This window comes from Podarcis melisellensis (genome assembly GCF_964234715.1).
Source record: "Podarcis melisellensis genome assembly, chromosome: 13".
Lineage (NCBI taxonomy): Eukaryota > Metazoa > Chordata > Lepidosauria > Squamata > Lacertidae > Podarcis > Podarcis melisellensis.
Window position 1 is genome coordinate 37,669,943 of NC_138545.1, and position 22,927 is coordinate 37,692,869.

At 48.2% G+C, this 22,927-nt stretch overlaps 1 protein-coding gene across 6 annotated transcripts in view; it reads left to right on the top strand.

Moving 5' to 3' along the window:
- The first annotated feature begins 210 nt into the window (after window positions 1-210).
- The window catches only part of AP2A1 (adaptor related protein complex 2 subunit alpha 1), a 38,820-nt gene continuing 16,103 nt past the window's right edge, over window positions 211-22,927 (top strand). For 4 of the 6 annotated variants that reach the window (XM_081883888.1, XM_081883891.1, XM_081883890.1 and 1 more), the window contains exons 1-11: window positions 212-401; window positions 6,469-6,537; window positions 11,646-11,788; window positions 12,954-13,147; window positions 14,801-14,930; window positions 15,541-15,642; window positions 16,580-16,688; window positions 19,500-19,650; window positions 20,416-20,584; window positions 21,032-21,169; window positions 21,677-21,859. In XM_081883888.1, coding sequence (XP_081740014.1) covers window positions 335-401; window positions 6,469-6,537; window positions 11,646-11,788; window positions 12,954-13,147; window positions 14,801-14,930; window positions 15,541-15,642; window positions 16,580-16,688; window positions 19,500-19,650; window positions 20,416-20,584; window positions 21,032-21,169; window positions 21,677-21,859 — 1,455 coding nt within the window. In that variant the 5' untranslated portion in view covers window positions 212-334. Of the gene's footprint in view, window positions 402-6,468; window positions 6,538-11,645; window positions 11,789-12,953; window positions 13,148-14,800; window positions 14,931-15,540; window positions 15,643-16,579; window positions 16,689-19,499; window positions 19,651-20,415; window positions 20,585-21,031; window positions 21,170-21,676; window positions 21,860-22,927 lie in introns of all 6 variants that reach the window. The other 2 variants (XM_081883889.1, XM_081883893.1) reach the window with 2 other exon arrangements.

Sequence of the window (22,927 nt, forward strand, 5' to 3'; positions counted from 1 at the left end):
GCCCAATGGAAAATGCCGAGCAGTCCGGGACTTATTTGACATAAGGAGCCCACTGGATCCAATAGGGCGGGATTTAAACCTGCCGGGCAAATCGCGGGGGAGACTGGTTTGATTTCCACCAATAGGAGCAGGGATAAGGTTGAGGGGCGGCCCCGCGGCCCAATAGGACGGCGAAGCGTCCCTGCGACGGACGGAGCGAGCGGCCAATCGGGTCGGTCCGGGTCGGGTTCGGTTGCTTGCTTGCTTTGCTGGGCCAGGTTCGGGGCCGCGGAGCGGAGAGCGGAACGGGGGGGTAGCGTCGCCCGAGGGGGGGTCCCGATCCGCCACCGCAACCATGCCGGCCGTTTCCAAGGGAGACGGGATGCGGGGCCTGGCCGTGTTCATCTCCGACATCCGAAACTGTGAGGGGACGCGGACCTTGGGGAAGACCGTACCGCGGGGTGTGGAGTGGGGCGGGGGGGGGGCGGCGGGAGGGAGGCATTGAAAGCGAGGGAGGGAGGGAGAGAGACGCTGGGGGGGGCGGGCGTCGGACCGCGGGGAGGACTGGGGAGGGGCCGGGTCGGGCAGCGGCCAAGGGGGTGGGCGAGCCGGCGGAGGGGGCGGCCGTTGGCTGAGGGCGAAGGCAGGCAGGGACGGAGTGGGCTCCTCCTCGCAGGGGGTCGTGGCGAGTGTGGGCGTGGGGGGGGGAAAGGGAGCGAGCGAGCCACTTCAGGGTGATGGGTTAAGAGTGGACACGCTTGGCATTTGGGGCATGCCCGCCAAGAGAGTGGGCCGCGTGGGGCACTGGGAGAAATGGGCATCGTTGTGGGGGAGGGGTGCAGCTGGAGGGAGACAGAAGTGGCCTGAATGACTGGGGGATGCCGGGTTGACTGGAGGCTCTCCCCCACCCAAGGGCTACGCAGGTGATGCTGCCAGTGGGATGTGCCGTTTTCAGCGCCAGGTGTTCCCTGACTCCAGGACTTAAGGCCTTGGAGAAAGGCGAAGTGGGGTGATGAGCAGGAAGTTGCAAGGCGGGGGGGGGGGTGCGGTGGGGGTAAGGTGAGGCTTTGGGGGCAATGAGAAGAGGAGATAGGTTATAGGAGGACTGTGGAGAGGTTCCCCGCTTTGTCCAGGCGGGAGTTGGGTTCTCCTTCTCTGCTAACGCAAGGGCATCTGAAGAGGTTGCAGGTGAATCAGGCGCTGGTACTGAGGCCTTGCCAGGGCAGATTGGATGGACTGGCTCCAGAACTTCCCTTGGGCTGAGTTAGGTTTTGCATGAATTGCCTTTCTTTGGGGAGCGTTGTGTTGCGTGTAGGGTTGAAACGGATCTCCAGAAATTGGCACCGTAAGGAATGTTGTTGCCAGCAAATGAGGAACAGCTATGTACATCCTGTGTTGTGGTTTTTTTTTTTTAAACAAAGGATGGTTGGAGGAGGAGATTCTGCTTTGAAATGACAAAATAAATTGTGGCAGGGCTTCTGATTCTTGTTGGGTAGGACATCTTTTCCATGGGGTTCGTACCCCATGGATGTTGGCTGGCGTCTAGAGGAGCAACAGTTAACAGGTCAAATGTGTGGCTCTGTTAGAGCATGGCTGTTGAGTACACATTTGTGGTTCATTACAAAACCCTAGCATTATTTGACACTCTCGAGCACATAAATTTCCAGTTTCTGGGCTTAGTAGCAAGTATTTAGCAAGTCGTTTTTCAAACTGCTTTTATGATCTTGGGAGAGATTATAGTGGTCACGGAAACAAGGGTGCTATATTTGAAACTGAGGAGATCCCAATCCAGCTTTCATCTGCTTATATGGGGATGCTGTGTGGCCAGAGGCTAGAATTATTTGATGCAGCCCACTTTCCCCACCTCCTTCTCTTGAATCCTAGTTTCCCCCTCCACCCTTCCTCTCCTTGGCAAAGAAACCCACAAGTGTTGTGCAACATCAATTTTGCAAGAACAATACAAGTAGCGGGCACCAGAACAATACTCTGTGGGCGACAGCTTGCAGGGTTAATGTCACATCGTCATTTTTTAGACAGCAGATCTCCTAAAACTTATTCCTTTCCCTTCTACTCCCACCACTGAGGTTTAGCAATGAAGTCTGAGTGTAAGAGCACAACCCATCACCGTAATAGAAAATATTATTAAAAAGTGAAATTGACCAGGCCGTGACAAAATGTAGTTATGTGACATGTTGGAACATTCTTGAGATAACTTCATCGCACTGAAAATTAATTGGGGAGAGGGGAGGAGAGAATCTTCCTGTAATGCAAAGGTGGGGAAGCTTTGGCTATCTGGCTATCGCTGAACTCCCATCTTCCTTGGCCATTGGGTGTTCTTGCTGGGGCTGATGGTAGCTGCCCTTCAGCAACTTCTGGAGGACCATGGTTTCCCCACCCTTGCTGTAGGAAATTCAGCAGAGCTTAAAGACTGTCTGAATTGGCAAGGGGTAAGTGGAGACACAGGCCTCTTTCCCTGTGTCTTTGCTTGGAGACGGAGGTTTTGTGTGTGTGTGTGTGATGTTCTAGATTCGAGGCTGCCTTTGAACACTGTAGCTGGCCCTGGCATCTCTGTAAATAAATATTATGGAAGTGACTATAGTTTGGTGGTTGAGCATGTGCTTTGTGTGTAGAACATCCCAGGTTCAATTGCTAGAATCCTAGTTAAAAACAAATAAGGTAACAGATGATGAGAGAGCCTTTCTTTGCCTGAGATTCTACAGAGCTGCTGCCAATCAGAGTATATGATACAGGCTAGATGAGCAGTCAGACCTGGTATAAGTAAGACATCTTCTAGGTTTCTAAGGATCTAAACTTGCAAGATCAGAGTTCGAATCTCAGCTTAAGCCTCAGCTTGGGCCTCTTACTGAGGTGGCTTTATGCAGATTTATGCAGACCTATATGCCTACTGTATCACATTGACAACTTGGAGACACCAGTATTTTGTCAGTTCTTCTCTGAATTAAAACCTGGAAGTGGGTGGTCCATTTCTGGAACTCCTGTTGACACACCTCCTCAGTGCTTATGTCCTAAAAATAGCCAAATTAAATGAGTGGTTCCTCCTGCGCCTTTAATAACTGTGTGCAGGAGGGCATCTTGTCAGGTGCAACATGTCCTGCAGGAATGAGAAAAGCAGCAGCTGCCAAAATTCCCTGGCAAACAACTATTAAAGGTGCAGGGGGCCTGCCCTTTTTGGCAGCCAGCCATTCTAGTCTCAGGAAATCCCATATTCCTGTTTGTGAAAAGTGAACCCTTATCCTCCATTTCCATCTGTAAAATGGGCAAAGACTGAAGGGGACTTTGACTGAAGGTCATATGAATGAGCGAACCAGGCCAAATCATTTGCGGTTGCAAGCCACAAAATGTTAACAGAGACATCAGTGTTTAGAAAATGTCAGAGAGGTGTTTCCCCAAGGCCTTAGGATGAATATTTTGGGACGGGATGTTGTGTGCAAAATGTTTTGAGTCGCAGGTGTCTCTTTTATTGACATGACAGAAATGGTGTGTTGAGGGTTGGGAGAATTCTAGAGAAGTTTCTGAAAGGAGCAACAGTTCAGGCTTCCTGAGTCTCTCTCCAGCACCAGCGAAAGAAGGAACAGGCAGCCAGGGAAGCACCAGGGAATATGTGGGCAGCAGTGCTGCGTCTGAGCCGGAAAGGAGGCTGCATCTCAGCGCCAGTTGATATGTTATGCTTTTGAAGATGTAGGAGTCCTTCCAGCAGTTGCATATGTGGGTGGATGTCATATGGGAAACATTAATGCAGAGGGTTTGGTGGCCGCAGACCTGTGAAATCTGGAATTCCATGATGGGCTGAGAGCTTGGCCTCGGGAGTGGGACACTGAATCCTGCATCAGTGGGGAAGCTAAGGAGATGCAGACGAGATCAGTGATGGGGGTGGGAGCCTCATGGAAAAGTCTCTGGGCTTGTAAAGCAAGAGCAGGATGCAATAGTTAACACATTTCACAGGTCTGTCGCAAAGACATTCCTGCTTGTTACTGATTTCCTCATATTATATAGTCATGCAGGTATTAATAGTCCTGTGAGTCTTCTATTAGAGGCGATAGATCTTCGTGGGAAACCTGTGGCCTTCCCTAAATTGTTGGACTCCAGCTCCCTTCCCACCAGCCAGGAAAGGTGGGAGTTCTGGTCCAGGTCCAACAACATCTGGAAAGCCACCCTAGAGGGGGGTCATGGGCCCTTATATTTCAGGTTCTTTCTTTTTGCACTTCTTAAGCATAGTGATGTTGGACCGTTCACTTGGCACTGCTCACACCCTCCTGACAGGGTGTTACTGGGACAAAAGGAGAGAGCAATCCAGACTGTTCAACTGCATGACACTGTCTATTTTTATACATGTATATATTTTTTAAAAGACTCCTGGCAGTGAAATTGGACTAAGGGACTTAGTTGTTTTTCCTGCTTCATTCACAATAAATGCAAGGAGTTGTGCGTTTACCTGTTTGTGTCGGGTAAAAGTGGTAGCGAGCATCTAGTTTGGATTTGTCCCCTGTTTAAGTTAAAACATATGGTGGAGATATAAGGGAACACACTTTCTAGAGAGCATCACCCTGCACTGTAGTTTAAATAAGAATTGCCACCCAACCAGCCACCCTTCAGGGTAGCTCCTCTGGCTTTCTGTTTTGTTGGGTTAAAAAGCCCATATGACTTTCGCCCTTCCATTTAATGCTTTCTCCTCGGCGGCCTCCGAGACCATATAACTCCGGTCTTGAAAGACCTACACTGGCTCCCAGTATGTTTCCGAGCACAATTCAAAGTGTTGGTGCTGACCTTTAAAGCCCTAAACGGCCTCGGTACAGTATACCTGAAGGAGCGTCTCCACCTCCACCGTTCTGCCCGGACACTGAGGTCCAGCTCCGAGGGCCTTCTGGCGGTTCCCTCACTGCGAGAAGCCAAGTTACAGGGAACCAGGCAGAGGGCCTTCTCGGTAGTGGCGCCCACCCTGTGGAACGCCCTCCCACCAGATGTCAAAGAGAAAAATAACTACCAATATTTTTTTTAGAAGACATCTAAAGGCAGCCCTGTTTAGGGAAGCTATTAGTGTTTAATAGGTTATTGTATTTTAGTGTTTTGTTGGAAGCCGTCCAGAGTGACTGGAGGGACCCAGCCAGATGGGTGGGGTATAAATAATAAATTATTATTATTGAGCTTATCATGTTTCAGTCCTGAGCAAGGAAGGACGAGTGGAGACTATCCCGTTATGGTGAATGGGGCACTCCCCAACCAACCTCTATCTGCCTTCTATCAGTCCACGGGTGGCATCAGCTGGCAGCTTCCTCCTCAGTTTCAGTAGTGCAGAACTCAGCAGGGAAGAGGATGGGATTGCAAAGCTATACATGAGTTGGCTCTGCCCATCGTTGGCTCTGACTCCACGCTCTGCTGGTTTCCCTGCCTTCCAGTCCCAGTGGGTGACCTACTATTGCCATTGGGCACCTGCCTCCTTCCCCAAAAGGGGTCAACCACTGTGTCCCATATATAAAAAGCAGCCCCACACCAGAACAAGTTGTATATGCAAGGGATCCATGTGTACTCGCCCCCTCTCCCCGTTTATGGGTTGTTTGGTGCTTCACCTGGCAAATCCTTCTTAGGTCCTAGGTCCTGTCATTAAAAGTGGCTGTTGTGGAAATAAGAGATGGGGTTCCCTTTTCTGAGGGTGGCACTGTCTTCAATCTGGCTCTCGCTCACTCAGGAGCCAACTGGGAAATGAGTGTTTTCTCTTCAGGTGCTCCCGTGTACAGACCTGTTTGCCCTCTCTTGCCAGTTCTAGTATGGGGTTGACTGGTTCACACGGCTACCTCCAAAGCGGTACAAGTTGCCTTTTGTGGGTGACCTCTGTGGGCTTCCCCACTCCCTGTAAGGACCCACAGATGTGGGAGGTCCATGGCTGAATCGTCCAATTCCCCCTCCCTTCATTTAAAAGCAGACCCCAAAATTGGATCAGAGCAGTGGGCGGGTATTAATCCTTTCTTCCTATACCACTTCCCGAATCTGGGTGTTTTCTATCAGGGCAAAGAGTAGTAGCTTTTTCCCCCCAGTGTGTTTGTGTTAGATTTTGGTTGGGTAAATAGCTGTTTGGGGTTAAATCCCTCCTTTTCCCTAGGGCTACTGCTCTGATCAAAATCAGAGTTCCCTGGTGGCTTCTAAGGTGTCATTTCCGGAAAAGTTGGGAGCTCTGATCACAGATCTGGTTGTCTGCATCTCATGTACTTTGGCCCTTAAGTGATGGCAAAGCAGCAAAATGGCTATGACTCTGTCCTTTTGGTGTGTTGCTGGATTATGTTTTGTTCATGAACGTTTCCATTTGCTGGTATTTTTTCCAAGCTCTTTCTCTCTCCCCTAATATTATTTCATTGTTCCCTTTACGTACTGGTAGGTATTTAGTAGTACCAAGCACGTATCCAGGTGAGTTGAGTGGGCGTTGGATAGAGAAGGCTGGCTTGTCCCTTGTTTGAATGCCTTTGTCTTTGATTCCAGGTAAGAGCAAAGAGGCTGAAATCAAACGAATCAACAAAGAGTTGGCCAATATCCGGTCCAAATTCAAGGGTAAGTCCTTCCTCAGCTATCTCTCTCCCCCCCTTCCCCCTTCTTCCAATCTGCAGGATATGCTATTTCACACCATAGATCCCGACAGCAGCTCCATGAGTCAGCCTGACTTACTCACGGTTTCTCATTTTTTCCTCCCCCCCCCCTTTCTTCCTCCACGACTGTGCTTATCTGTAGTCATTGCCCAGGTTGGTTCAGCTCTCGCCGTCCATCTTTTCCTAATACCCTGTCAGCAATGCTCTGCAGAAAGGTGCTTTATGTAGTCCGTCCGCAGGCAACAGATGAGGGATGACCCTGTGCTCAGGGTCGAAATGCTAAACAGCTGGACTGTCCCAGCTGGGCTGCCTCCACAAGCTGGACTGCCTCCAGCTGGGACATTGAAATGAACTTGAAAAGGTCTGATTCCCAGGCCCTCTGCTCTGACTGGTAGCCCTCCTTTCTCTTCCTCGAGAATCTGCGAGTTGCTTGTGCCAGCACCGTGCACACTCCTGTTTTAAACCAGTCTCGTCCAATGTGGCCCAGGAATTCATTTCTCCCGACAACCTTTTCCTTCTGATCCACTGAACTCCCTCCTCACCCAAACCTGGATCCAGATATTGATCTTTGCATATTTGAAACTTCTGGAACATGCTGGGGTGGGTGGGTGTTGCAGGGCTATTTGTGCTGCTGGAGAAGGGCAATTTTCTCTGCTTCCGCCGCAGAACAAAAGAGGGGAGGCTTGGAACAGAAACCCAAACTGTGTTCCTGGTTGGATTAGCAGAATTTAACAAGCTCAGTTCCTCAACAGTCTTTGTGGTCAGGGCATTCAACAAGGAGGGCGGGGTAGGGCAGTCAAAAGTGCACAGTTGTGCAATTTGTGACAAGTTTCTTTTAAAGGAGGAGCATGTTTGAGTTAGGAGCATGACAGAAACGTAGTCCTTCAGGTACAATCCACTTATCCTCCCACCCCTGGGAACACAAGAATGTTGTTAAGGACTAGACAACCAACCCCGATTATTTCACTTTGTGTCATGTGGCAGATAGCAGTGACTACCACAAATGCATACGCTGCTTAGATCCTCTTTATCCCACCAGACTCTCACTAGGCTACTTCCAGAGAACCTTGTGGTTCCCAGAACCCCATCCCCCAAAATCCAGTCATTTTGGTTCCTTCCTTACACTGGCCGTCTCTACCAAACCTCCTCCTTGAAGCACAGCATGATCTAGCTGTCTGGGAATCTCTGTGGATGTTAACTGCATGCTGCAGTTTCGAAATTGCCCTCAGAATCCTTTGAAACTGAGCGTTCGTTTCAATTCGAAGGGGAAAGTTTCTAGCGCTCATTATTTGGCAGCGTGTTGTCTTTTGACAGAAATGGTTACCTGGGTAGAGTTCCTTTGCTCAGTGTTGCTTTGGATACCTCTCGCTCCCCGTCCCCGCGTGTTACGAAACAGTTACGTCTTCCTCGGTTCTGATCAAGAATAGCTCAGATGGTGGGGAGAAGAATGAATGGCACAACCACAATGCGACAGCAGTTTGAGCTTCTATTCTATGAACAGCTCCTTTGCAATTTCAAATTGAAGACTTTTATAATATATTGTCGTAATTTCCTGCATTAGTGTTGCAGGAGAGGAATGGATCTTCCGTGAGCTCCATTGCCCCCGAGGTTGCATCACAAATGTGTTTTACGATACTCCTGGGCACAGTATTTTTCCCCATCTCGCATGTATGTACGCATGCACACAAACAGACTAAGTCGTGCCTGCATACATTGGAGGCAAGTCTTTCAAAGTGCCTGCTTTTTGTGCAGAAGGTCCCACCTTCAATCTGCGGCATCTCCAGATGGAGCTGGGAGACAGCGTTACCTGAAATGCTGGAGAGCTGCTGCCAGTCAAAGTAGACAGTAGTGAGACAGATGGACCAATGACCTGACTCTGAATAATAATAATAAAAAATTGTATTTATACCCCGCCCTCCCCAGCCAGAGCCGGGCTCAGGGCGGCTAACACCAGTAAAATTACAGTAAAATCATAATGGGGGGGGGGACCCAACTTAAAATACAGGTTAAAATGCATTTTAAAATGCAGCCTCATTTTAAAAGTAGCCCATAGATCAAAACCATAAGGGGAGGGAAACATAAGGGTCAGACTGAGTGCAAACCAAAGGCCAGGTGGAACAGCTCTGTCTTGCAGGCCCTGCGGAAAGATGTCGAACCCCTCAGGGCCCTAGTCTCTTGTGACAGAGCATTCCACCAAGCTGGGGCCAGTACTGAAAAGGCCCTGGCCCTAGTTGCGACCAATCTAACCACCTTGAGACCTGGGACCTCCAAAATGTTGTCATTTGTGGACCTTGAGGTCCTCTGCGGGGCATACCAGGAGCTTCCCAAGCAATTCCTTCTTTGTTGGAAAGAGACTGGAGAAAAAGAGAGTCCTCTTCTTCTCTGCAGTGCTGGTTAGAGTAGCCTGGAAAGGGATACAATCTTCCTTCCCTTACCTGAAAAGGGATGTTTAGTGTAGCACTTGCCAGAGGCCAAAGTGGAATCCAGAGATTTTGTGGACAGAACTTCTGGCACTTTTGAGCCCACTTGCACCAGTGGGAAGAATCTGCTGAGATGGAACAGAATCCAAGCCTGAGAAACTCTATCCTTGAGATGGGAAGGGGATCAAGTTTGTAGTCATTTACTTATTTAACAAAATCCATATGCCATTTTATTATTGCTTCTTAAAATTGCTTTTTATTAAATATTGTGTTACAAAACAAACAGGAAACAGAGATTCCACTTTTGAGTCATAGTGTCTTTTTCACAGTTCGTTTACATTCGGTATGAGACACAATTGTCATAGACTTTGTGCGGTTTTGGGGAGGGGGAAATACCACTAGTGTTAAAAAAACCAACCAACCTCTAAGCGGTTTGCAAAAATACAAAATAAAACATTCAAATTGTTTATTAAAAAACCAGTTAAAACCATTATTTTAAGCAAAATTTTTTAAAAATTTTAAAGTCAGCAGTAGCTAAAAAAAGAGATGAAAGACATGCAGCGTCTACATAGAATCGTATAATTGTGGAGTTGGAAGAGACCCCAAGGGTCATCTAGTCCAGTGTTTCCCAACCTTGTGCCTCCAGCTGTTTTTGAACTACAACTCCCATCATCCCTGACTAGCAAGACCAATGGCAAGGGATGATGGGAATTATAGTCCAAAAACAGCTGGAGTCACAAGGTTGGGAAACACTGAATTTCTAGTCCAACCCCCGGCAATGCAGGAATCTCAGCTAAAGCATCCATGACAGATGGCACTGAAAAAGAATACAGTGGAACCTTGTCTTACATCAGCCTCTTCTCGCGGACGTTCCAGGTTGCGACTGCGGCAAACCCGGAAGTAAACATCGGGTTTGCTGCAATTCACACATGCGTGGAAGCAGCTTCTGCCATCTATGCGTGCACACAAGTGGCTGCCGCCTCTATGCATGCGCAGAAGTGCGCTGCCACCAAATGCGCACAACGGCGCCTCTACTAGCATCCGGTTTCGCCCAGCGGATGGGCCTCTGGAACGGATTATGATTGTAAGTAGAGGTTGTACTGTACAGTGAAGGCAGGAGATCCAAAGTGTGGGTGCTGCCACACTAAAAATATAGATTACTTACAAGTGTGGAATGCGCATTATTTGGCCTCTGTAACAGTGCATATATGGGATAAGGGGATCCCATAGGTAAACTTGCTATGCCCATTAAGCAGGTCAGGCATCTCTGTTAGGCAGAGTGAGGTGGCCGCCTCAGGCAGCATTTTTGGGTGCTATGGAAGAGCAGCGAATGGCTGGCAATTTTAATTTATTAGTATTGTACTTTTAGCTGGAGAAAGGGACTTGTGGGATTGGCTGCGTCAACTAAAATAACACGGCTGGCCTTGAGTAATCTGTACCTTCCCTTAAGGAGGGGGCGGGCATTTGCTTCTGCACCTCAGGCAGCAAAATGGTCTGTTCTGGCCCAGAGTGAAATTGCAGGGACCATGTAAAATGACCAGTGGTCATCCAGATGTTGCTGGGACACCCCCCCAATCATGCCTGACTATATCCCATCCTGGCTAGGGCTGATGGGAGTTTGAGTCCAACAGCACATCAACACCCCTGTTGAGATGATCATTTCGACACAAGATCTACCCACTCTGGAAGAATGGCAGATGAAGGTGATGGACTATATGGGATTGGCAGAAATGACTGGCAGAATCCGAGACCAGGGAGAAGAGTCGGCGGAAGAAGATTGGAAGAAATTTAAAGACTATTTACAGAAATATTGCAAAATTAATGAATGTTAGAATGATGTTGGATAGAAACTAAGTCGTTTCCAGCTGTAATGCTTTAAGAGAATATGGAAAAAAAGGTTTAGAAATAGGTAAAAATTTCTTGATAAGGATTTGCTGAATTAACAATCTGAATTGGAATACAAAAAAGGGAGGTATGAGGAGGTCCGGGAAATAAGTTAATGGAAAATAAGTAATGGAAACTTTGTGTGTTTTTAATTATTTTCATTTTTGTATTTTTGTTATTTTTTTTCCTTTTTGATTTTTATTGTATTACTATTGAAAATTTTAATAAATATTATTTAGAAAGAGATGATCATTTCTCTGATCTCCTGACGCGAACCTCCTACTTTTATTGTTGTTTTAATTGTCATGCTCTTTTAATGGGGTTGTTTATCAATTATGAATGTCGTAATGTGGCTGTTTTCCTATGTGTTTCAATTAGTGGCAGCTGTATTTTTATTATTGGCTTTGTTCATGTTATTTTGAGAATAGGCTTTCATTTGTTTGTGGGACCTCCTTGGTATTTGAAAGGTATCACATAAATTCTTTTAATAACAATAACAATTGGGGGGGGGGAGAGCGTGTTTCACAGGTTTCCCAAATTCTCTGCGACAGTTAGAAGAAATTTTCTGAGAACGCCTGCCTCCTTCTCAAGCCCACCCTGGGCAGCTCAAAATAAGAAAGCATTCCGAAGGCTTGATATTACTAGGCTGAAAAGCGTTTGCCACTGCTTCCCTCCCTTCCCACGCTCCTGGCTTGCAAGACACCTCTCTCCTTCCAGCAGTGCCAGTGACCTCCCCCTCCCCTCTCCCTCTTGCTCTTTCCCCTCTCAGGAGATAAAGCCTTGGATGGTTACAGCAAGAAAAAATATGTCTGCAAGCTGCTTTTCATATTCCTGCTGGGCCATGACATCGACTTTGGTCACATGGAGGCTGTCAACCTGCTCAGCTCCAACAAGTACACAGAGAAGCAAATTGTGAGTAGGCTTGAGGGGCCTGGGGTGGGAGGCTGGGGGTCTCCCCCCTTCCCCCCCCCTGTTAAACTGGCTCCATCTCTCCCTTGGTCTCAGTTCCCCATCTGTATAAATAGATATAAAGGAGCAACAGGCAGCTACCTCCCAATGTTATCATCAGAAGTCAGAGTGCCAGGTCTGTAAGGAATTTATTAGGGAAGGCTGTGCTAGTTATTTTCATTACATTGTTGTTATTCACTCCAAGGGGGTCAGGATATTATATCTCACATATAGTCCTCCCCCCCTCCCCCTGGGACATCTAGGGATTTTTTTTAAATAAAAAAAATACGGACATGTTTCTTCTGTTGTGCAACATACACACACACACACCTCTGTGTTGGTGTCATCCAGGAACACGTTTTCCACCTTTTCTGGTGTTTTATGTGAACTACGCCTGGATAGAGGTTTCAGTCTAGGCCTCTGTATCCCAGATGTGGGGAACCTTTCGCTCTCTGGATGTTGTGGAACTACAACTCCCATCAGCCCTAGCAAGCGTGGCCAGGGATGATGGGAGTTGAAGTTCAGCAGCATTGGCCTCTGGGCCAATGATTATCCACACCCACAACATTCCAATTCTCCCCACTCTTTCATTTTCCTCACATGGTATTGTTCTTTTTCTTCTTTGTATTTTGAGCCATTTGCATCAATGAGGAAGTATCATGCCTGTTAAATAAAGGAGTGACCCATGGCACTGACAATCAACTCTAAAATGCTTTGGATGGAAACAGTTTGGCTGCCAGGGTGTGTCGCTGCAGGAATTGTAGTGCAGAAAGGAGCTCCTGTTTGCTAAACTGTACAGCACATTATATGGCTGCATGCACACCATACATTTGCCGCACATTTACAGCCCCCCCCCCCCGCAGATAATCCTGGGAACTGTAGTTTGTGCTGGGAATTTTAGTTCTCTGTGTGGTGAACTACGGTTCCCATGGGTCTTTGGGGCAAGCCACATGCTTTTCATGTACGGTGTGCACACAATCTTTGCCTCGGGAGCGCCAGCCAAATTCGTTCTGGCCCCTTTTCTGCTGTGGGACAGAGTGGAGAAAAGCCTCTATGATTTTGTGGGTTGTGTGTCCATGCCTCTCCCCTGGCTCAGAATGTGCCTGCATCTGCCTCTTCTCTGCCCTAGGGTTACCTGTTCATTTCGGTGCTGGTGAACTGCAACAGCGAGCTGATCCGCCTCATCAACAACGCCATCAAGAATGACTTGGCGAGCCGCAACCCCACCTTCATGTGCCTGGCCCTGCACTGCATTGCCAATGTGGGCAGCCGTGAGATGGCCGAGGCCTTTGCCTCTGAGATCCCCCGCATCCTGGTGGCCGGGTAAGCCAGTCCCACTAGAGAAAAGCGTTTGCTCAGAGGCAGTGGCGTGGCGTGGGTTGTCAGCACCCGGGGCAAGGCAAGTAATTTGTGCCCCCTAACCCGTGGTAGGCTACTTTGCCAGGTAGGGGCAGAGAGCTGCGAGTGTGAGCACGCCCCCCCAGATGTTGCGCCCGGTGCGGCCAGGCCCCCCTGCACCCCCCACGCTACGCCACTGCTCAGAGGGAGTCTATCCACAAGAGGCAAGGAACATACAGTGGTACCTCTGGTTACGTACTTAATTCGTTCCGGAGGTCCATTCTTAACCTGAAACTGTTCTTAACGTGAAGCACCACTTTAGCTAGTGGGGCCTCCTGCCGCCACCACACCGCCAGAGCACAATTTCTGTTCTCATCCTGAAGCAAAGTTCTTAACCCGAGGTACTATTTCGGGGTTAACGGAGTCTGTAATCTGAAGCGTATGTAACCTGAAGCTTATGTAACCCGAGGTACCACTGTATACAGGTCTGGTTTGTGTCTCCAGGCATCCTTTTTACAGTGGTACCTCAGGTTAAGTACTCAATTCGTTCTGGAGATCCGTTCTTAACCTGAAACTGTTCTTAACCTGAAGCACCACTTTAGCTAATGGGGTCTCCTGCCGCCGCCAGGCCACCGGAGCATGATTTCTGTTCTCATCCTGAAGCAAAGTTCTTAACCCAAGGTACTATTTCTGGGTTAGCGGAGTCTGTAACCTGAAGCATATGTAACCCGAGGTACCACTATATTGTGATCTGATGTGATGCCATCTGTGCGGTTATGCACAATCTCACTTCCAGTGCTCTTTGTGCCTCCAAAGGTTTTGTGGCAGCCATCTTGCTTCATTCCCAGTTGGTGCCTGTCCTGTAGTTTCCTCCCAAAACCCTGGAACCTTTTATACCGCAAATGTTCAGGGTGGTGTTTTTTGTTGCCCATGTTTTGCACTCTAGCTAGACAGCAGTAACACAGGGAAAGTATCGCAGAACAGCTAACAAAACGGAACAGTGTGGATGGTCCCAATATCAATCCGCTGCTAACGCACTGTTATTTCATCAAATTTTCTGTTTTACAATTTAAAACACTCATTTTACATGCTTAAGATATCAACAATTTCCCTTCTTCTCTTTCCATAGTTCACTTTACATATTTTAAATCCCTGCATATTTTACAAAAACTATACCATTCAGTATTCCATTACTGCATCCATCAAAACTTATTTACACTGCTGAGTTTTTCTTACTTCTGCCAGCGTTTTCAGCTGAACACAATTATTTCCCGTATAGTCAATAAACATTTTCCAATCTTCTTTAAACATATGTTCTTCTTGTTTTCTTCTTCTATATGTTAAGTCTGCAAGTTGTGCATATTCTGTCAACTTAAGTTGCCATTCTTCTTTGCTTGGGACCTCGCTCATTTTCCATTTTGAGGTGAACAAAACATAGGCCGTAGTACTAGCATACATAAATAACCTTTTTTTGACACCTCGGAATTTTCATCTGAATTATCCCTAACAGAAAGGACTCGGGTTTTTTGGGAAAGTACTTTTAAACATTTTTTTTCAGTTCATTATGGATCATCAATTGACCTGTTCTCCTTCCTTCACCCGTCTTGACCCACCTATTTGTCTACAACTGCCCCTCAGTGACACCATGGATAGCGTGAAGCAGAGTGCTGCCCTCTGCCTCCTGCGCCTCTACAAGACCTCACCTGACCTGGTGCCCATGGGAGAGTGGACGTCGCGGGTGGTGCACCTTCTGAATGATCAGCACATGGTACGTAACCCCCCCAGCCTCTGCTTCCTATTGTGGGGGAACCACCCCCACAATAATACACATATGGTACGCCCGCCACATCCACTCAGACACTATCTATCACATGGCCCATTGCTCGGGGAACACTGAGCTATTTGTACCCAGAGCTCAAAATAAGAGTAGCCGGATAGTTACGCTGCCGAGAGTAAAGGTTCTTCATAACCAATAGGTTTTATTGGTCTGCACAAAGCTTTGGCCACCAACAGACCCCTGTTCATAGCTGTCAACTTTCAGATTTGAAAATAAGGGATCAGCTGCCTCATCTGTCCTGGGGGACAGTCTACGGGATATCTAACAATCTGGGATAGCAATGTGAAATGGCGCTGGAATAAGGGAGTTTCCTGCAAAAAAAGGGAAGGTTGACAGCTATGCCCCTGTTTAACTAAGCATGCTATTTGCTCCAAAATGCTCCTATGTAGTAGCGATGCACACCAGACTCGGCACATCTTTTACTTCTCCTATCATATGCCCAGTGGGAGCCAGAAAGTGGTGCATTTGTGCCTCCTTTAGCCCCTTTCGAAGTGGTCTCACTTGGCACACCATCTTTCTCACCCCCCCAAAAAAACCACAGGGCGTGGTCACAGCTGCCGTCAGCCTCATTGCCTGCCTCTGCAAGAAGAATCCTGATGACTTCAAGACATGCGTTTCGTTGGCTGTATCCAGGCTCAGCAGGGTGAGGTCTGGGTTTGGGGGGGAGGTGTGCACAGAAGAGAGGAGGGCACCAATTATTTTGCCTTTTAGTTACTGCTCCAGTTGGTTGTACTTCTGCGAGTCTTATTTCTGGGAACCAGGATTCCCCTAAACTAGGTGGGTGCTTCTCTCCCAGGGCTGAGAGCAGGCACAGAGTGATTTTCATCAGGATTATAGTGGGGAGAGAAAGGCTTAACCTCCCCCCCCCCAAGAAAAAATCCCTCTGTTTGCTGCAGCCCCGGTGAAAATAGTGGCTGCTCTGCACCTGCTTCCAGTTGTTTAAGGAAAGAAACATGGAGCAGGAAGTGATGCATTAAGCGCATCAGTTCCTCTGCGTCTGTCCACAAAGGCTACGACTCTCTCTCTCTCTCTTGTTGTTTTGCTGTATTTTGTACAGATTTGAGCTGTGGTACTTAAACTGGGAAAACAGCATGGGGGGAATGAACCCCACTGTCTGGCAAAGTGACTCTGATTCCCATCTGATCACTACAATCTGGTTCCCGCTTCTCCCCATGACTGTTTCTAAGCACATCTAGTTCCCCTGCCAGGGCTTTGTGGTAATGGGTTTACGTAGGTGTGGGGTACTTCAGGCCTAAAGCACAAATGCGGCCCTCCGAGCCTCTATGTCTGGCCCTTGGAAGCCCATACTCCTCACTGGCCCCGCTTCTCACTCCCAGAATGTATCCTTGAACTCTTCCTGGATGGAATCCACCCGCTTGCTCCAACCACTTTTGCCACTGACCCCACACACCACTGCCATGTGGCCCCCCAGAAGATTGCCCAGAAGTGAAAGTGGCCCCTGGACTGAAAAGGGTTCCCCACCCCTGGACTAAAGAATAATGAGGATGTTCTAATATAGCTGACTCACTGGTGGTTTGTGTTGCTGTGTTTTTACATCCCACCTCCTGCCCCTCTGGCAGATTGTGTCGTCGGCCTCCACAGACCTCCAGGACTACACCTATTACTTTGTGCCAGCCCCCTGGCTCTCGGTCAAGCTCCTGCGGCTGCTGCAGTGTTATCCTCCCCCAGGTAAGAGGTGGCCTGGAATTGGGGGGGCAGCCACTTTGGGTGGCACCCAAGCCCTTCTACGCAAGAAGGCCTTCTCGGTACTGGAACACCCTCCCACGAGATGTCAAGGAAATAAACGACGACCTGACTTTTAGAAGACAAATGAAGGCAGCCCTGTTTAGGGACGTTTTTAATGTTTGGTGTTTTACCGTGTTTTTAATGGTCTGTTGGGAGCTGCCCAGAGTGGCTGGGGAAACCCAGCCAGATGGGTGGGGTATAAATAATAAATTATTATTATACCTTATTGGCCCGAATATAAGATGCACCCACAAATAAGATGCACATTTATCATTCAAGGCTTACTTGAGGGTGCGGCACTACCACTCTGAATGGGGGGCAGACGGTGCTCAGCGCCCCCCTCCCCAAGCCGGCGCCAGTGCTTGATTACGAATGAGCTGCGTGCTCCTGGCACTACTGACTCCTGGCATTACCTCCTGAAGCTGGCGCCAGCCGCCCCCGCCCCCTGTTCAGGGTGGTAGTGCTGAGAGGTGGGTGCGCGGCGCTCGGTTCTGAATACAAGCCGCACTTTAACTTTTCACAGTCAGAATTTGGGGGGAAAAGGTGCGACTTATATTCAGGCCAATACAGTAGATGGATTGTGTGCAAGGCTGTGTCCAGTAGTTCTCTCTGGGCAATTATTCCAGGCTGCCTGTAGGCTCTGTTTAGTTAACAGAAAGCTGAGGATTCTGGATTCTCTGGCAGGCAGAGGCTAGTGGATTAATGGGATCTGGCAGCCAGGTATATCCAGATCTCTCTGCTAATATAATGAAGTTCATTGCCAAGGTTATCAGATGTTGCTGTTCTGAAGTGCTGGACTCGTACTTCCCAGCAGTCCCGCTTTCCTCCCATCTCATTCTAAATCCCAGAAATCAAATTAAGTGGTTTTCATGTTGGCTTTCAAATCACAAAAAGGGTCCTTCAGACCAATCCAGTCCGGCACCCTCTTCTCCCATTGGCCAACCTGATGCCTATGGGAAGCCTTTCAGCAGGACAGGAGCAAAAGGGGAAGAGCGATAGGTTGGTGGTAGAGCATCTGCGTTGCATACAGAAGGTCTGAGCTTTTAACCCCCGGCATCTCCAGATAGGGCTGGGACAGACCCCAATCCGAAATCCTGCTAGTCTTAGTCAACACTGCTGAGCTAGATAGACCAGGGGTCTGATTCCATAAAGCACTCTCCCCACTTGTGATTCCCAGCAATTGCTATTTGGAGGCCTTACTGCATCCAATCCTGGTGTTTTAGCCCAATAATAATAATAATAATAATAATAATAATAATAATAATAATAATTTGAATCCCGCCCATCTGGCTGGGTGCCCCCAGCCACTCTGGGCTGCTTCCAAAAAAACACTAAAATACAATAACCTATTAAACATTAAAAGCTTCCCTAAACAGGGCTGCCTTTAGATGTCTTCTAAAAGTTTGGTAGTTATTTTTCTCTTTGACATCTGGTGGAAGGGCGGTTCCCTGTAACTTGGCTTCTCGCAGCGAGGGAACTGCCAGAAGGCCCTTGGCGCTGGACCTCATTGTCTGGGCAGAACGATGGGGGTGGAGACGCTCCTTCAGGTATACAGGACCGAGGCTGTTTAGGGCTTTAAAGGTCAGCACCAACACTTTGAATTGTGCTCGGAAACGTACTGGGAGCCAATATAGGTCTTTCAAGACCAATGTTATATGGTCTCGGCCGCTCCCAGTCACCAGTCTAGCTACCACATTCTCTAGCAGGTGAGAAATAATGAACTTCCTTGTTCTATAGAACTTCTCATTGGGTAGGTACTTGAAAGCTTGACCTCACTTGGTCCAGCTTAGCTGATGAAATGCTGGCCTTGAACTGACCCAGTAAAAGAGGTCACTTTATCTATTTCTCATCTCTTCTTTCTCAGAGGCCTGCCTCAGATGTAACAGGAAACCCCAGTTGCCTGCTATGCGAATGAGTCTCCCGCAAATTTATGCTACTCCCCTTTCCCCTCCCCATCTCCTTTTCTGCATGTCAGAGGAGGGGACCAAGACCTAACATTTATATAGCATCACAAAATGTCACAGCTTTTGTTCAAACATCTTTATTGGAGGCCTTCAACACACTTGGAGGCTGTCTGGGAGCCAAGAACCAACCTAATTCCCGCCTCCCAGACTAGTACACGGATCAGAACAGCATTAACCTTCGGGTTTTCAATACTCTTCTCAAAAAATCTTACCCAAATGCATGTTTAGAATGAAAAGCACTTAGAAATCCATACAGTGGTACCTCGGGTTACATACACTTCAGGTTACATACGCTTCAGTTTACAGACTCCATTAACCCAGAAATAGTGTCTCGGGTTAAGAACTTTGCTTCAGGATGAGAACAGAAATCATGCTCTGGCGGCGCAGCAGCAGCAGGAGGCCCCATTAGTTAAAGTAGTGCTTCAGGTTAAGAACAGTTTCAGGTTAAGAACGGACCTCCAGAACGAATTAAGTAGTTAACCCGAGGTACCACTGTACACTGAGATGAAATATGTATTTAAAGATGTATTTTGTGGTATGTATTCAAGGACAATTTTTTTGTACAGATTTTAAAAAGCAGCCCAGATTATTGCAGAAATGGGAGGGAAAGGATTTTTGAATGAACATGTGTGAAATTAACATGGGCTGGAGTTAGATTGGTCTATCCATAGGGAAAGTCTAAGGAGATGTGAATGGTCATTGGGAGCTGTGAACCTTGGGTTCTCCTCTTGCTGGGACCTGCTCTAACATGCTGCTTCCTGGCCTTTGCACCCTCTGCTTTTCCCCACAGAAGATGCAGCAGTGAAAGGACGTCTGGTTGAGTGCCTGGAGACTATACTCAACAAGGCCCAGGAGCCACCCAAGTCCAAGAAGGTCCAGCACTCCAATGCCAAGAATGCTATCCTCTTTGAAGCCATCAGTCTCATCATCCACTACGACAGGTGAGCACCTCACCCTTGTTTGTTCTTCCTTAGCATGAAGGCTCTTTAAATGAGACGGTGAGAAAAAATGGCTGGTGCTTTTCCAAAGATATCCCACTGTGCAAGTGTCTCAGTGGTCCTTGGCAACCTTTAGATGGCAGCACCAGGGCAAAACCAGAGAAAGGAAGGGGCAGGTATGTGAAAAGCTACATTTTACCATATGCGGTGGACGTGTAGAGCGGCTAAGGGATTTTGGGAGATGATTTATAATGAGGTAAAGAAAATATTTGAGGAAACTCTCCCAAAAATGTTTCTTCTACGGTTGTGCCAAAAAAATCAGACAAATTAATTTTAATATGCAACAACTGCAGCGAGAATGCTAGATGTGCAAAACTGGTGAAACGAGGCTGTATCTAAAGAACATAGGCAGCTGAAAATTGATGGAATATGCATAAATAGCAAGCTTAACTAGTAAAATTAGAGATCAAGATGAGGCAGTGTTTAAGGAGGATTGGAAAGTGTATGTAGATTACTTTAAAAATCAATGTAAACAGGTTAAAATGCACGTAGGTTTTGAGTAAGAACAGCAGTAAAATATATATCTGAGAACATCAAAGAGGAGTTAAGGCATAGAATAATTATGATATGCAGCTATGGCTTTTCCCCAAACTGGGGGACATTGGATGACAATCTGATTGATTTGAGAGGTGTGCAGTCAGCCGCTGAGCTCCGCTCGGATGTCCCTCCTGCCATGCTCAGATGGGGCTTAACTTTGTTGACCCACAGCGAACCCAACCTGTTGGTGCGGGCATGTAATCAACTCGGCCAGTTCCTACAGCATCGGGAAACCAACCTCCGATACCTGGCTCTTGAGAGTATGTGCACCCTGGCCAGCTCTGAATTCTCCCACGAGGCCGTCAAGACCCACATTGAGACCGTCATCAACGCCCTCAAGGTCAGAACCCATTGAAGGCATGGGCAGAGCAGAGGGACGAGGTAGTTTGCACGCGGAATGAGATTGAAGGGCTAAGAGAGTGTGGTCTCCCCAAATCCTCTCCCCGTGTGCTGGTGGTGAAATTTGGAGGGGGGGAGCATTTCACTGGGTATTCCCCATTGGGAGATGGAGTCTGCCAACATCTTAAGGGCCACAGCCTCCCATCCTTGGACCGAGGAGCGTAGCAGGGAATGAGCCGCTGGAAAGCAATGGAGCATTACTTCAGCCTGGTACCACCTGCATACTCTTCTTGCTCATCTCATCCTATCCAACTGCTGGTTGTTATAGTGGGCTTGCAGAAGATGCTCTGTTTGTAAGTGTGCGAGCCAGCCGGGGCAAGACGGGAGACTGGGGTTATGCCTCAGGCAAGAACTTGCCGGTCTCACACTCCCGGCCTCCTTTTCCCAGACGGAGAGGGACGTGAGCGTGCGCCAGCGGGCTGCCGATCTCCTCTACGCCATGTGCGACCGCACCAACGCCAAGCAGATCGTCTCGGAGATGCTCAGCTACCTGGAAACGGCAGATTACTCTATCCGCGAGGAGATTGTGAGTGGGTTTTTCAGCTCATGGGAAAGAGAGCTGTGGGAGCTTATTTCTTCATCTAGGTAGATTTCTGTGAAACAGCAAGGGCGGGGGGGGGGGAGGCCAGGAGTTTCCAAATCTTCTTAGAGGGACTTGGCGTGCAGGGCGGCCCTACTGTTGGGCAGAGCAGGGCAGCTGCCTCAGTTGGCATATGATGGAAATTTGGAGGGAAGCAACAGTGGCAGCCCTGAGATCTCCCAACCACTAGCCATTCCCTTTGATTGGAGAACAGAGGTGTGTATGCTCGACTGCATAGAAAGATGTTTTCCCTTCGCCAGTGTTGAAGTAATATTCAGCTGCCATTCTGATCGGCTTCTGTATGTGGAATGGTGGGGAGGAGAAGGGGGCACAGCACCATCAGCATCAAGGTGTTGGGTCAGCCTTGCTGGTACTGAAGAGTAGCCCCTAGGGGCTTAAAGCCTGATAGGAACTGGCAGGGCAAGGCAATATTTCATTTTCCATGTCTCCCAGGTTCTGAAGGTGGCTATCCTTGCTGAGAAATACGCAGTGGACTACAGCTGGTATGTGGACACCATCCTCAATCTGATCCGTATCGCCGGGGACTATGTGAGCGAGGAGGTCTGGTACCGCGTCATCCAGATCGTCATCAACCGAGACGACGTCCAAGGCTATGCTGCCAAGACGGTCTTTGAGGTGGGTGGGGTTGGTCAGAGTCATTGACAGTTTCTTCTTTGCCTGCCCTGTCGCTCTGGGGAGAAGACTTCTCTTCCCTCTATATTGTTGGACTACAACTCCCATTGGGACATGGGTGGCGCTGTGGTCTAAACCACAGAGCCTAGGGCTTGTTGATCAGAAGGTTGGTGGTTCAAATCCCCGCGACATAGTGAGCTCCCGTTGCCCGGTCCCAGCTCCTGCCAACCTAGCAGTTCGAAAGCACATCAAAGTGCAAGTAGATAAATAGGTACCGCTCCAGCGAGAGGGTAAACGGCGTTTCATCTGCTGCTCTGGTTCGCCAGAAGCAGCTTAGTCATGCTGGCCACATGACCCGGAAGCTGTCTGCGGACAAACACTGGCTCCCTTGGCCTATAGAGCGAGATGAGTGCACAACCCCAGAGTCGTCCACGACTGGACCTAACAGTCAGGCGTACCTTTACCTTTACAACTCCCATTAGCCACAGCCAGAATATGGCTAGCAATCAGGCATGATGGGGGTTGGAGTCCAACAGCATCCACAGTTTTCCCAGTGCCTCTTGCTCTGTGGGTGGGTGAGATGTATGTCCAGCTGCCTCGCTAGAGGGCTGCTAATTGATACAAAACGGCCCAAGAGGAATTCTGCAAATCTAGGTGAGTTGATCTCACAATATTAATAAAGTGTCTGTCACAAAGGGTACGTCTAGATATGTCTGTCAACAAGAACGGGGGGCGGAGGGCAGTTCCAAGACCTATAAACACAAGGAACAGCCAACCAGCTCTGTTCGAATCAGTCTTTGTCACAAACTGCAGAGGAGGGAGAGAAGTTTGCCCTAAGCTCAGTCCTGGGGAGATGGCAGTCCATGTGTCACAAGCTGTGATGAATGCGCTTCTACAGCAGGCTCATCACTGAATTTATGTACAGGCAGCGACCATTTTAAGCATGTCCAGTATGTGCGCAACCGCGCCTCAAACCTGGAAGTGACCCGAAAACGTCACAGAAGGGGGCAATAACCTGTAACTGTAATAACCTGCAATTTCATAAGAGTATGTATTTAAAGTGGATGAATA